Source organism: Siniperca chuatsi, linkage group LG19 (assembly GCF_020085105.1).
Source record: "Siniperca chuatsi isolate FFG_IHB_CAS linkage group LG19, ASM2008510v1, whole genome shotgun sequence".
In the NCBI taxonomy this organism is placed as follows: Eukaryota; Metazoa; Chordata; class Actinopteri; order Centrarchiformes; family Sinipercidae; genus Siniperca; species Siniperca chuatsi.
Window position 1 is genome coordinate 15,117,309 of NC_058060.1, and position 14,312 is coordinate 15,131,620.

General features: G+C 41.2%; 2 protein-coding genes and 2 non-coding genes across 4 annotated transcripts; 2 read left to right on the forward strand and 2 right to left on the reverse strand.

The window, feature by feature from the left end:
* Positions 1-644: 644 nt before the first annotated feature.
* crhb (corticotropin releasing hormone b) lies at positions 645-2,222 on the forward strand. Its single transcript, XM_044175640.1, has 2 exons — positions 645-831; positions 1,281-2,222. The coding sequence occupies exon 2, from the start codon at positions 1,301-1,303 to the stop codon at positions 1,805-1,807; it is 507 nt and encodes a 168-aa protein (XP_044031575.1). The 5' UTR covers positions 645-831; positions 1,281-1,300; the 3' UTR covers positions 1,808-2,222.
* Positions 2,223-3,901: 1,679 nt separating this feature from the next.
* Positions 3,902-9,442, reverse strand: trim55b (tripartite motif containing 55b). Its single transcript, XM_044175641.1, has 8 exons — positions 8,389-9,442; positions 7,670-7,839; positions 6,706-6,883; positions 6,389-6,484; positions 5,464-5,697; positions 5,360-5,382; positions 4,862-4,986; positions 3,902-4,770 (listed from the first exon to the last, which is right to left on the reverse strand). Exons 1-8 carry the CDS (start codon positions 8,515-8,517, stop codon positions 4,595-4,597), a joined length of 1,131 nt encoding a protein of 376 aa, XP_044031576.1. The 5' UTR covers positions 8,518-9,442; the 3' UTR covers positions 3,902-4,594.
* On the reverse strand, positions 9,414-9,486 carry trnaa-agc. The gene has a single exon. It is a non-coding gene; the product is annotated as a tRNA-Ala (tRNA).
* Positions 9,487-9,900: 414 nt separating this feature from the next.
* On the forward strand, positions 9,901-9,986 carry trnay-gua. Its single transcript is given in 2 exon segments — positions 9,901-9,937; positions 9,951-9,986. It is a non-coding gene; the product is annotated as a tRNA-Tyr (tRNA).
* Positions 9,987-14,312: the final 4,326 nt, after the last annotated feature.

Genomic DNA, 14,312 nt, shown 5'->3' on the forward strand with positions numbered 1-14,312 from the left:
GTGGGCCCCTCTGGAGCGAGGTGGCCGAGGCACCCAGTGGCAGAGGTAGTGACGTACGTATGTGCAACAGCAATGAATCACTGGGAGACAATGTCCCTCTCTCAGCCTGAGCTGTTTGCAGATGCACTGAACACAACACAAGTCAACTGAGAAACTGCTTTGGAATCATTAGTGTGGTGCAATATGCAGAAACAAAGTCAGTCCTGCAGATTGCACCAAAATATACCTGTTGTGTCTGCAACTATTTGATGCATTTCCAAAATGTTTAGTCTCTTAATTATTCATCATTATTGCATTATGGTACTGTAAATGTTGCCAAGTTGATGAAAAGGAACAGTCACTGTAGTTTGTTATTTAATGAGGAATATTTTTGATTCTGGACACATAATTCCAAAAATGAGCTGTGACTGCAAAGCTGGAAAAAAGCACAATCTTCAGTCTTTCACTTTTGAGTGTTTCCCTCTTAGAATCCAAGATCCTCCGCAATTATCTTGAACTAACTCACTAGCAGGTGTATGTGGCACCTATAGGGCTATTCTGTAAGCACAGAGGTAGACGCTCGTGCACGCGCGCGCACACTCACATATGAGTCATCTCATCTAAAGCACTTTGTCAGAGCCGTCCATTCACGTTACACCCGTGCAAGAACGCGCAGACGCAATCTCAGCTTGGAGCGCGACACTTGTAGTGAGGTTGGCTATATAAGTCCATTCAGCATCTACTCTTTAAGTAACTATATACTTGTTTCTTCAAAGAAGTGAAGGAGGGCGGCATCTTGCCAACTACCTGGCAACCTACACGGCTGTACTGGACCTCCTCTAAAGATTGAAGGTATGAAAAGCTTAATTTATTTAATCCATATTGTGAGTTTGTCTGCCTTCTTTGGCATGTTACATTTTCTCATTTTATCGACACAACTTAACCCCAAATAAATCTGATGAAACAGATCTTGCGCATTGGTTTCACAAACGTTTTAACAAATGCAGATCATCCAGTGGATTTTTGTCCTTAGAAATTGCATTATATTTTAAAACTTGATTTTGTTTTGTAGTACTGGAAGCAAGTGTAGATAGCAGGCAATAACATGCAAACTTCCACAGTTTATCCATTACTGAGCCAAAAATCCAATCTCTCTTTACGCGCGAAATATTCCACATTAGTCTACATAAATGCGATGCTTGTTTTAAGTGCGTAAATTCCTCATTACGCAGCACATTTCACACAAGAAGTGGGATAAAAAATACACATATAACATGACAGACATTTGTTTTTCTTCTCAGATTCCTGTTGATATCCTGACATGAAGCTCAATTTACTTGGTACCACCGTGATTCTGCTAGTTGCCTTCTTACCCCGCTACCAATGTCGGGCTATTGAGAGCCCTGGCGGTGCCCTGAGCGTCCCAGCTCCCCAAACCCAAAACTCCCAGCAGCAGCAGCAGTCTGGTCCCATCCTGGAGCGGCTTGGAGAGGAGTATTTCATCCGACTGGGCAACGGGGACTCTAACTCTTTCCCATCATCGTCCATGTATCCCGGCGGAACACCTGCCATCTACAACAGAGCATTGCAACTCCAGCTGACGCGGCGTCTTTTACAAGGGAAAGTTGGGAACATCAGGGCGCTCATAAGCGGCTTCGGAGACCGCGGGGACGAGTCGATGGAGAGGGGAAGGAGGTCCGAAGACCCGCCGATATCCCTGGATCTGACCTTCCACCTGCTCCGGGAGATGATGGAGATGTCCAGGGCGGAACAGCTGGCCCAGCAAGCGCAAAATAACAGAAGAATGATGGAGCTCTTCGGGAAATGAAGACCTCTTTCCAGTCCGCCAAAGATCTCCCTTCCCTTTCTTTTTTTGGCATTTTTACCATCAGCACAAAACATGCTCTGTACAATATAGTGCTGCTTTGTCACTCTATTATTTATAGCTTTAACCTCAAACCATGGAGCGTAAACGGGCTTGACTTAGAATGATCCGATTGTACCTTGCCATTTTAATGTTGGTGTCAAATCTGTAGAATTACACCGTTCTTCATATTTGAGATGAAATACTTTTGGTTGAGAAATGGAATACTGCAATGACAAAATTGGCATTTTGTTTTAGATTATGAATCACTGTATTTATGATATTTATGTTTGTTAATAAACTTATGTGCAACCAGTCATTTTCTGTTGTGCAAGAGAACGTCTTATATCTATATTTTTTAATAAAAAATTAAAAGCAATGCTTACACTTCTCTGTGGATATCCTTACATATGAGTTAATAATAACTCCCATAAAAACTAACTAGACCCCTAATTACTAATTTGATTAACATACACTTTAATAATGTTTCCTGTCATATAAATTTGTAATCTTACAATGGAGAAATTTAATATAGGTTTACTGGTTCAAGGTAAAAAAGCAAACAGTTGGTTGGAGAGAGCACAAATGGCCACTGCATCTTGCCTACACAAATATTGATTGATATAGAGAAAGGTTTTTCGAACTGAATATAAAAATCTTATATGGTGTAACCATGGCATTGCTCTGGAGCCAAGTCGTGGGTTAACACCCTGCCTCCTCTCTAACACACACAAAACGAGCTGTAACAACAAAAAATTACAAAAAGATGTTTATAGGAATGCTGTAAGAGCGCCTGCAGTCATGCAGGTGAAGCACATTCATACATTCATTCTCCTAAACCTTTAATACTTAAAGGTGGGGTATGCGATTCTTATGCAATACACATCTTTTTGTCCAATTCAGCAAATATCTCCTCATGGTCCGCTAGCTGTCTGTTCAGTGTATGTGCTGAAAAACACTCCGGTGTTTGTACACAGCCCTGGCTCTGTATATGGGAAATAAAGTGCGGACTGAGCCACACTATTTCAACCATGATTTGTGTGTCAGGTAACGTTAAATGACTTGCCCACGGACATTCAGCTTACTTTCTAGTTTGCCAAGATGTGCTGTTGTTGTGATGTTAGCTATAGTAGTAGGAGAGTTGTGAGTATCGCTGTCTGGAGCTGGTTTGCTGGCTCTGGGAAACCGCCTCGTCCTCCCTGGCTGTTAGCTTCACAGCAGCAACTGTAGCGACAGTTTTCTCACCCACAACCAAGCTAACGATAGTTACATTACTTGCTGTGTCGTTGCTCTCTCTATATCATGGTATTTGTCATTGTATTGGATTTCTCAAGAATCACATCCCCCACCTTTAAGAAGCAATTCTCATTATACCAGCAAGAGGCAACAACTGACAGCTGAGAGATGCACCACTGATAGCTAATGAGTGTGAGAGACGCTGTGTGTATGTGCATGCTGTGCTGATCCTTGACCCACAGTGTCAGGGTAAACTAAACAAGAGCTGTGGGTGTGAGTCATCCTTTTCTGTTTGGCCCACTTAGCAACTTGGGGCTTAGTGCTGCATTGAGCCCATTTGTAAAGGATCCAACTCACTCACACAATAATTAGATGGGACTCAATGGTGGACTACCTGACTAGTGGAGTCACAGCAAGGTGAGACCATGGCAGGCAGGAAATAGATAACTGGCGGCCTGAGGCTCCCTGCGGTCTGATATGTACGGTCAGTTGTAGACAGAAACGGTATCACGACCATACTGTAGAGAAGGATCTTATAACTGTCTGAACAAGCTATAAAAATGGCACTAATGCCTTTTCTAGATGGATTTCCTTCAGAAATAAATGAGAAAAGAATGTGAAGAAGAGATAAAGGGAGGGAGAAAGAGAAAAATAAGTCTTTTTCCTTCACACATGCGCACACACAAACACACAAATGGGTTGGGTGTTACACAAAATCTATTTCATTGGTAATTCAGTCCAGGCACAAACCTGAAGTACAGCGACAAATGTGGTAGTAAAATGAAACTGTTAATCTGGTATTAACCAAGACTTAAGAAATCCTGTAGGTGTTTGTACAATTTTGTTTTAATGACACATAAGATATAATATACCACGATATGACAAAATGTGATGTTTTGTCCATAATGGAAAAAAATACCTGTGTTACACAACAAAGAACACAACATATAATACAGGCTGTTGGGTGTATGAAATACTGAAATGTCACAGTGACAGTTTTTTACTCTGCTACCCTACTCATAAAGTTATATCTCAAGTCATAAAAAAGTATACGACAGGGAGGAAAACCTGAGGCCCTCTTGTCATGCTCTCTAATGATGTAGCAGTGAGTCGCAAAAGGTCAGCTACATAAAAAAATGTACGAACACGTCTGAATTCTGGAAATAACCAATAGACACTCATAGCCTGTCTGTCATTCAGTATGTCAAAAAAAAAACAACTAAAGGAAGAACAAAAACGTGTATTTAATCAGACACATAAAAGATCAGTCAGCATGCAGTGATGCAGGCTAACACAATCACAATAAAAGAGAGAGAGAAGGGAATTGAAACTTCTGTCTCTTCCTTTAGATCTACCTCAGCAACTACCTCAGTTTCCCTTCGGCACAGATCTAAATCTGTCTCACTGTTCCCCGATCTGGCAGAAAAAGTATCACAACTGACCTGAAATCAACATCTAGGAGCAAAACTTATCCTGCTCCTGGTTTAGGTGTTGGCTGGGGCCGGCGGATGACAGCTAGGTCGAAACAGCGCTCTTGGCTGCGCTTGGGGAGGAGTTAATCTGCTGGGGGGCAGAAGGTTGGACAGAGGCAGCTGTGAGAGCACTGCCTCCGGAGGAAACAGTCTGGGCCCCCTCTCCTTCTTCAGCGCTTGCTTCTCCATCCTCATCCTCTTCATCCTCGTCTTCATCATCTGTAGAAAGAATAGGAAGAGAAAGTCAAGATTACTACAAGTCTGAGCTGTAAGCAGTAAATTGCTGCTATCACCAACTCTGTCCCTTCACCTTGGATGAAGTCAATGCTGCGCAGGGCCTTGCCCTCTTTCTTGAACTCGACGTTGTAATGATCCATATTCTCATAGCCGCGCTCAACTTTGTCCAAGTGTGCTGTACTGGATGCTTCTGCTATCCTGAGTGCAATTAGCATATTTATGGGGGGAAAATCACCCTCAGACAGTCAATGTAACACTTGTTATATATCATCAATCTGTGATGTTTAGCACATTCCACAAATTATTTCGGATGCCACAGCTGAAGACAGTGATTTGCTACATTTCACAGAATTATTTTCAGCAGCTTCCCAAAAGCAGGTGTGACCTTGCTGCATTAGGCTGCTGGTTTAATGCGTAGGTGCAGATGTTTAATTTGCACAATTCACAAGAATATGACAGAAAGGATTTTTACCATAAAATAACAATGTTATCCTTTTTACATTGCAAAAATACTGTATTTCCCCTTACTCATTATCAGCGTAATTATTGATGTATAAAAACGTGTACTCACTTTTTGAGGAGAGGCTTTGTGTTCTAAAAGAGACAAAAGATAAAATATTGATAATTGTTGAGTTTGTGCCAAAATTTTGAACCCCATTTGATATTGACTCTGACCTGTAGAAATAAAGCCATTTCTGGCTCCTCCATAGTCTGGATCCCCTTCTCCACGATCTTACAGCTCTCCTCCAAATGGTCTCCGTACTGTCTGGTCAGGCCCCGGATATAGTTCACCTTCTCTTCCTGTTCGGCCGTCACCTTCTGACTCATCTGCCTCTTCTTCTCCTCCAGGATGGAGTACAGCTGGTCAAACTTCTCACACACCAGCGTCTTCTGCCTCCGACCATTCTCCTATATGTGCATGAGTGAGAGACAGAAGGAGACACATACAAACACACACATACAGAAAGATTAATCATTTGTCACAGTCTTGCGGGTGAGAAATGTATGTAAATAAAACTTTAGGGTGCAACAGAGTTTAAAATATTCAAAAACAAGGCTGCTGATTTCTGTGCTCGGTCGTGTAAATGCTGTAAACTACAAATGTTCTGGTTAGCCTGCCTTCCGTTCATCCGGTTGTGCCATATGTGTAGGGAGGACAGTGAAGCTCATTCTGCATGTCTGTCCTGAGTGACGCCACTGAGAGTGACACAGGGGGGACTGGAACCACTCCAGCATCCAACTATGTCCAACTGTGGCACGTGAACCATAGGAAAGCTGTCTGTTCTCCCCCCATCAATTACACTGCTCGTTTTTAATGTCAGTGGGCCAGAGGCACAATGGAGTGCTCTGCTAAGTGCATGTACAAGAAAATGTGGAAAAGAGAGTAAGACAGACTGAGGCAACAAAACATAAATTTTCCTCTTTCCACCTCTATGTCTAAATCTCACAGACAGATAAAAGCAGGGAGAGTGGCAGTGACAAGGACACATTACGTTTGTTTGTACGTCTGTGCAGGTGAGTGCATGTGCATTAGTGTACGCACACAGTGAGGCTTGCTGCGTGAGTGAGCGGCCAGGCGCTGCAGCAGTTGGACACTGACCTCTATGGCACGACAGGCTTCCTCTAGCTGACTAATGATGCCTTGCATCCTGTCGTTGTTACCAACCATCATGGCGATCCCGTCACTCAGCTCTGTCTGAGAGGCAAGGACACGGCAGAGTAAATACCTGAGATCAAGTGTGATTCAAATCTGGGACAAAGTTAGAATGCATGTAAATGTACTTCATGGTGAAACATGGTCAGATTGAGATTTTCATCTATCTATCTATCTATCTATCTATCTATCTATCTATCTATCTATCTATCTATAGATAAGATAGATAGATAAACAACCTCCATGAGTGTTTCAGGCCTCACCTTCTTTGTCTGGTAGATGCTGGTGATGGGCGCCACCTCACAGTCTTTGTGAGCTCCAAATACCTTACACATGGAGCATGTGGGCACACCATGGGTCACACAGTAAATGTTGATCTTTTCTTCTTCGTGAACATCACACATGGGCGTTTCTTCCTTTCTCTCTGGCGCTGGCTTGCTGCTGTTGAGGTTGAAAAAAAACAGGGGTATCTTCTTGTCAGGCCGTACATTTCAGTGCATATTGATGTGACGTGTAATGTCAGTTTGATAATGTCATAGGTACACATCTCAGTAGTTTATTGATGATCCATCAGTCTTGCCTTGCCATGAAAAATGGACTGTCGGCACTATAATCAATACATTGCCATTACACTGTGCACTATACAGGTGTAGGTGCAGGTACATAGTGTTATTTTATCTTATTCGTATATCTTATTCATATATCTTTTATGAATAACTCATACTTAGATTGTCAGTTTATTTCATAAGAATTACTCAAGATATCAGTTAATTATATTTCACTTGGTTATCTGAAGTAATGTCAGAAACTCTTGATCCAATTTGAGGTTGAGCACCCTGAGTGTATGAGTGTTGTGGCTCTTATGTCATACAAGCCTTTTGGCTATACAGCTAACTACTCAGATTAGGGAAATCATCTGTGTAGATTGATGACTACAACTAGAAACCTCCTGTCATCCACTCCAGCTCTCTGACTCAGAATCATCTGGCACAAAGGCCACACCAGCTACTACTACACTTCCTGCCACCACTCCACTAGTGTATCCTTATTCTCCTTTACTATGTCTATTCACTGCCCTCAGGGTTAAAGACAGCTTTGGCTGATAAACAGAACCTTTCTCTGATCTGTGAATGTGAAACTGTAGTAAGGTGATCAGCAATTACTTAGATTTGATCTTCTATGAAGAGAAACTGAACAGAGTACATCTGTGGATCTGATTTGTCTCACCTGCTGGACTCCTGTTTGAACATGTCAATGATATTCTCAACCAGCAGGTTCCTCTGCAGCCCGTAAACACCATGCCTGTCCAGAACCACCTCATGTCTGCAGGACGGGCATCGGAAGCGGCCACCAGATGTCAATGAGCCACCTCTTGTTGGAAGGTATGGATTTGAGGCCTGTAAACAGCCATAATTCAAACCCTAAATTTAGTATGATGGTACAGGGTTTTAATAGATAGATTTACCTCAGTTGCAAAAATGAACTGATTTCATTCAACAGTTATGAAATGTTAATCCAATGGATTAACAGTCCATTATACAAAAGGGTAACCCCATGACCAAAACTCAAAACAATGAATTGCTCTGCTATCACTATCAAATTGGTTGACAGGTGTTTTAATGCAGGGACTAACACTTAACAGCAACTTAATTCAAGTTCTAAATGTTTTCTGATGGTAATGATTTATTACATTCATAATGTTTGTAAACACACCCTTAAATGTTCATTTATGATCAGCTGTAAAACACAATGTGCTGATTTTTCTGTCTAAAGCTCTTCAATTGTATATGAAAGTGTACAGTAAGTAAAATATCTATGGTTCAAATTAAATAACATAGATTGTGAGCTGGAGATGCCAATATGCAACAACAGTGTTCCTCAAGTTTATAAATACTTCTACCTTGATACTAAAAAACAAATCATTGGCATTTTGTTCAGTTGCTTACCTGGAAAATATCATTGGCACATTTTCTGCAGAGGTTGTGCTGGCAGGGCAGGATAACCACAGGCTTTGTAAACATTTCCAGGCATATGGGACAAATCAGCTGTTTCTCCAAGTTGTCCATGGTATTCATTTTTGACAAACACTTTTAGCAAGACATAAAACACTACCAAAACTTAATTAGATAAGACCACTAAAGCTGGTAAAGTTAGTAAAGAGTCCGTTTTTAAAGCAATCTACAGTGGGCCCGTGTCAGGCTGAGGAGTAGGCCTCTTGTCCTAGCGGGTGTGGGCTCCTATCTCGCTGGTGTCAGTTCTGTTTTTAGCATCTATTGCTGTCACGTCAAAGGTTGCCATTTTTACCTTGCCCATATTTGAAACTGAGCAGGGCAGTGCTGAACAGCTGCCTGCCAGCCTGTACACTGCTATCAGAGGTGACTGTCTGTCTGTGCAGTGTATGTAAATGTGTTTTAGGAGGGTTGAAGGCTTTGCATCACATCTAGAAATCAGCTGTTGCATAACTTAGTCGTGATAAAAGGATGTTGAGGCTACCAGAAATATTTGGGTTAAATTTAAGTAAAAATTTATTATCAGCTACATCAGCATGTTCCTAACAATCAAATTTATAGTCACTGAGTACATGATAATTATAATGATGCATCCCTGCTTTAGTTCTGTAACATCTTGTGTTTAAACAATCGCTGAACAGCTGTATCTATAGAAAAAGTACATACCAAATAGTCAATAGATGTGCTAAACTGAGACACAAACGTCTTTTAAACGTTCACCCTGTTGAACGTAAGCCTGACGATAACGCTAAATGCTAACTTTTTAGCATGGCGTTTATGCTAACGTTTTTAAATAACCGTTAGAGACGCTAGCTAGCAAGCTTCTTGTACTTCACTAAGTAAAGTAAAGGCTAAAACAAAACAAGTAAAACTAACTGCATGGTGGCGTTAGTGTGTGACTGTCTGTTATCACTTTGATTTGAGGAAAGAGTGTAAAACCTTGACAGCCGAAAAAAGATACTTGGAGAATGCGGGCATCGATCCCGCTACCTCTCGCATGCTAAGCGAGCGCTCTACCATTTGAGCTAATTCCCCTTAAGGTGTTATAAAAAGTAGAGTCTTTTTAAAATTAGTTCCCCATAGTCACTTTCGCTGTCACGGAAATGCGTTAAGATTGTGCGGTTTTTGCTTGTTGGGACGCTGTAATGTGCGATGTATAAATGCCAAGGTAGTTCTAGTGATCTACAGAAAAGTAGGGAACTGACCTAGCATAAACTAATTTAGCTCACGTCAATAGCGACATTACATTGATGACATTGGGTCACACAACTAACGTGAAACTTTCGCCAAAGTCGAAAATATTTCAGCTGGAGCGGACACGACTTTGCACCGACGGAACAGCGGTCGTTGGAGTCGGTTCGCTTCCGTAAATACTTTGTATGTTTTTCTACATGACGTATGTGTTAATGATCCTATAAAATAATATGGTTCCAGTTTATTCAGCACCTCCCTTCGATAGCTCAGTTGGTAGAGCGGAGGACTGTAGTGGTTGCACGGAAATCCTTAGGTCGCTGGTTCGAATCCGGCTCGAAGGAGAGATTCTTTTTGCAAATATTTCTGTCTAACGGCAGTGTAATTAGAAAAGGCCCTGAACTATTTATAAAAGTCAGTTTTTTTTTCTTTACAACAAATAAACAAATAAATAGAGCCTTATTCGCCAACTCTTAGTATTGAGAGTTCATAGTCTGAAAAGTGACTGAATTAGCCAAGAAAGGAAAAAGGGAACATAATAAAAATAATAATAGTGTTAATACAAATAACTATAATAGAATAAGAAAGAAACGATAGATAGCAGTTTCTAAAGCAATTTACTGTGTGTGTTTCTGGTGTGCATCAAATGGTACATTTAATTTGATTACTAATTGCCACAGCTGTCCTCTGTTAACCTGGCAACAATTAAACATTTGTTGACAGGATGAGTACATATTTTGGTGGATCCCAGTTTTTCACTGTCAGACAAGAAGGTTAGATTACAAATGTTCAGCACTGCTGTGATTACCATGGAGATCTCGTCAGTAAGCACACTGCATGCTCTGTATTGTCGATATGCATGTTAAATGAAAAACGATCACACCTGCAAGCACTCTGTTCAAAGGGTAGATTGTTTAGTATCTGGCAACTAGTGATGAAACCAAACATTATCATTTGCTTTGTCTATGAAATAGCTTATAAATGCTCTGCAAACACATTTAGATGGATGACTCAGAAACAATAATTAGCAGCTGTGTTAAGGACTGTAACAAGCATCACACACTAATAAAATGTCTTTTTTTCATAATGGCTGACATTTTTCTGTGTTCTTGCACAGATACTATCCTCTGTCTAGCGGTTCTCGTCGGCAGTATTGTGATTGAAATTAGGAATGGAAATATTTGCGGGAAGGAGTGTGGTTGTGAGGCAAGTCTGTGAGGTAGGACTTAAGATAAGTCTATGTCAGTACTCAGAATCACACAAAATACCTCAGATACCTAAATTATGTTAAATATGTTGATCTACAACCTAATTAACTTATATCAAAAGCATGGCACAGGATCCTCAAAGTTCTGGCAGTGTATGACCCATCTAACCATACCTAATATGACATCTGCCTTCCTTGCACCTCTATTCCCTTTATAATAAGGCCAAATGCACACAATGCTTTTCACAGAGGCACGTCAGAGTCAGTGAATCATAATTAAACATTTTAGACAGCTCATTCTCCAGCCCCCCTCTCTAATTTGTCTCTCTTTTTCTGTTTCAATCAGTGTCCATCCAGGGACAACATACCGCAGGTTGGGAACCACAGCTGTAAACTGTAGACAGGTGTAGACAAGTGTAGACACTGTAAGCACATACCAAGTTAACTCACAAAGTTTGTGTGACTTGTGATTTGTAAATCTGTGAAAATGTAAAATAGCAGACTATCCCATTACACATGATAAGAACAGGCATGTGTCTATCACCCTCCTTTCTGTTTATACCTTTTTCTTGTGATCTACTAGAAATTATGTTTTAGCGTTATTTTGTGATGCTGTGGGCACACCACTTCATTCAGTATTAATTAGTAGTCTTTAAAAGGTTGAACTCTTAAGATTACGTAATCATTAACAGCAAGAAAGGACTGTTCAAATGCTCACCATTTAGATGGCTCCTAAAAGTAAATTCAAATGAGATCAATTAAGAATGTGTTTCTGGGTTACTGAAGTGACTTCATAATTTTTAAGCCATTACTGTCTGACTCATAATATTGCAGTGCCTGCTGGTAAAAAGACTGAAGATTGACAAATTAAGAGCAGTATGAAGATTGCTTGATGATGAAAAGCCAGACTGATTCTGCTGTGAGTTTTGAGGCCAGAGGCTGCCAGTTTAAAGAGCTCGGTGTGACCCTCCTTTTCCTCTATTTTGCTCAGTGGTGGTACATGGTGTTTTGATTATATAGTAAAAGGGTCTGCAGGTACTGCCAAGGCTGCAAAATACACAACAGGAAGTGTGCACTCACACACAACTGCACACATAAAGGTCTACAAGCTCATAGTCAGTCAAGATAAAAGTGTATATGGGGCCAGAATAAGGAGCAGAGCAAAGGGTGCCATCTGTTCTCTTGTATGAATATTTCAGTTAGTCATATTGTATTCATACAGATGGTAGCAGTCACTGCCTGTGATTGAAAAGGTCTTGGTAAGCATTCTCAGATAATGTCTAGTTCTGCTTTTTCACATTTGTCCTAAAAAGACCCACTGAGATGAAATTCTTCACCTCAAAACATCACTTAGGATGGAAAAAGTACTAACATGCCCTAGTCAACTAGAAATACTGTCACCTAGCTACAAATTTAATCCAATAGAAAAATAACTAGTAATGACTAGTACAAATCTACTAGTAATTGTAAAGTTATCACTAACTCATTGTGGACTTGCTTGGGATGAATACAAATAAATAAATGAAGGTAATTATGAAAGTAATGGCAAAACGTATCTAATTTAAAATGTACGCAGAGAACACTGTTATTATCATTATTGGTATTTCCCACATTATTTTAGAACGTCAAGGACAGAGCGGAAACCTGATTATTTTTATTGTAAAGTGAGAATTACAAAATAAAGTTTAAAAAAAAGAAAAAAGAAAGAAGTAAAGTCAGGTTCTTGGGCTGACCATTCGATGTGAAAGGCTCAACTTTGGCTAATTTATGCGTGAACTAGTGTGTAATGATTATGGGCAGTTTACAGTATTTGTAATCTGTAATAATTGTGATTTAAAATATAGCAAAGTACTAAAACACTCTTGAGTACAAGTTCAATTAAGTTTGAAAGGTATTTAAAAGGTACAAGTACACAACAAAGCTTTCCAATCACAACTTCTTCTTCTTTTCCTTTCGGCTGTTTCCTTTCAGGGGTCGCCACAGCGAATCATGTGCCTCCATCTAACCCTGTCCTCTGCATCCTCTTCACTCGCACCAATTAACTTCATGTCCTCTCTCACTACATCCATAAATCTCCTCTTTGGTCTTCCTCTAGACCTCCTGCCTGGCAGCTCCAACCTCAGCATCCTTCTACCAATATATTCACAGTCTCTCCTCTGAACATGTCCAAACCTCCTCAATCTGGCCTCTCTGACTTTATCTCTGAAACATCTAACATGAGCTGTCCCTCTGATGTACTCATTCCTGATCCTGTCCGTCCTCGTCACTCCCAAAGAGAACCTCAACATCTTAAGCTCTGCTACCTCCAGCTCTGCCTCTTGTCTTTTCTTCAGTGCCACTGTCTCTAAGCTGTACAACATCGCTGGTCTGACCACCATCTTGAACACCTTTCCTTTCATTCTTGCTGATACTCTTTTATCGCACAACACACCTGACACTTTTCTCCACCCGTTCCAACCTGCTTGCACTCGCCTCTTCACCTCTTTTCCACAGTCTCCATTGCTCTGAACCGTTGACCCTAAGTACTTAAAGTCCTGCACCTTCTTCACCTCTGCTCCCTGTAACCTCACCGTTACACCTGGGTCCCTCTCATCGACACACATGTATTCTGTCTTACTGTGGCTAAGCTTCATTCCTCTGTTTTCGAGAGCAGACCTCCATCTCTCTAGATTTTCCTCCACCTGCTCCCTGCTCTCTCTACAAATCACAATGTCATCCGCAAACATCATAGTCCATGGAGATTCCTGTCTAACCTCATCTGTCAGCCCATCCATCACCAGCGCAAACAAGAAGGGGCTCAGAGCCGATCCTTGATGCAAACCCACCTCCACCTTGAACTCCTCTGTCACACCTACAGCACACCTCACCACAGTCTTACAGCTCTCATACATGTCCTGCACCACTCTAACATACTTCTCTGCCACTCCAGACTTCCTCATACAATACCACAGCTCCTCTCTCAGCACCCTGTCATACGCTTTCTCTAAATCTATGAAGACACAATGCAACTCCCTATGACCTTCTCTGTACTTCTCCATCAGCATCCTCAAAGCAAATACTACATCTGTTGTACTCTTTCTAGGCATGAAACCATATTGCTGCTCACAAATGCTCACCTCTGCCCTTAGCCTAGCTTCCACTACTCTTTCCCACAACTTCATTGTATGGCTCATCAGCTTTATTCCTCTGTAGTTGCCACAGCTCTGCACATCTCCCTTGTTCTTAAAAATTGGCACCAGTACTTCTCCTCCATTCCTCGGGCATCCTCTCACTCCCCAAGATCTTGTTAAACAAACTAGTCAGAATCTCTTCTTAGCTAGCCTCTTTCTCTGTATACACTCCTGCACTTCCTCGTTCCACCACCAAGTCTCCTTGTCCGCTTTCCTCTTTCCAGATGACACACCAAGTACCCTCCTACCTGTCTCCCTGATCACATTAGCTGTAGTGGTCCAGTCATCTGGGA

Bases quoted from the DNA above. Each gene is read 5' to 3' on its own strand.
- trim55b (XM_044175641.1), bottom strand. From the start codon at position 8,517: ATGAATACCATGGACAACTTGGAGAAACAGCTGATTTGTCCCATATGC. The intron at 6,884-7,669 runs GTGAGACAAATC...CAACCTCAACAG, and splicing joins TTCAAACAGGAGTCCAGCAG to CAGCAAGCCAGCGCCAGAGA. The intron at 6,485-6,705 runs GTGAGGCCTGAA...CTTGCCTCTCAG, and splicing joins GCATCTACCAGACAAAGAAG to ACAGAGCTGAGTGACGGGAT.
- crhb (XM_044175640.1), top strand. From the start codon at position 1,301: ATGAAGCTCAATTTACTTGGTACCACCGTGATTCTGCTAGTTGCCTTC.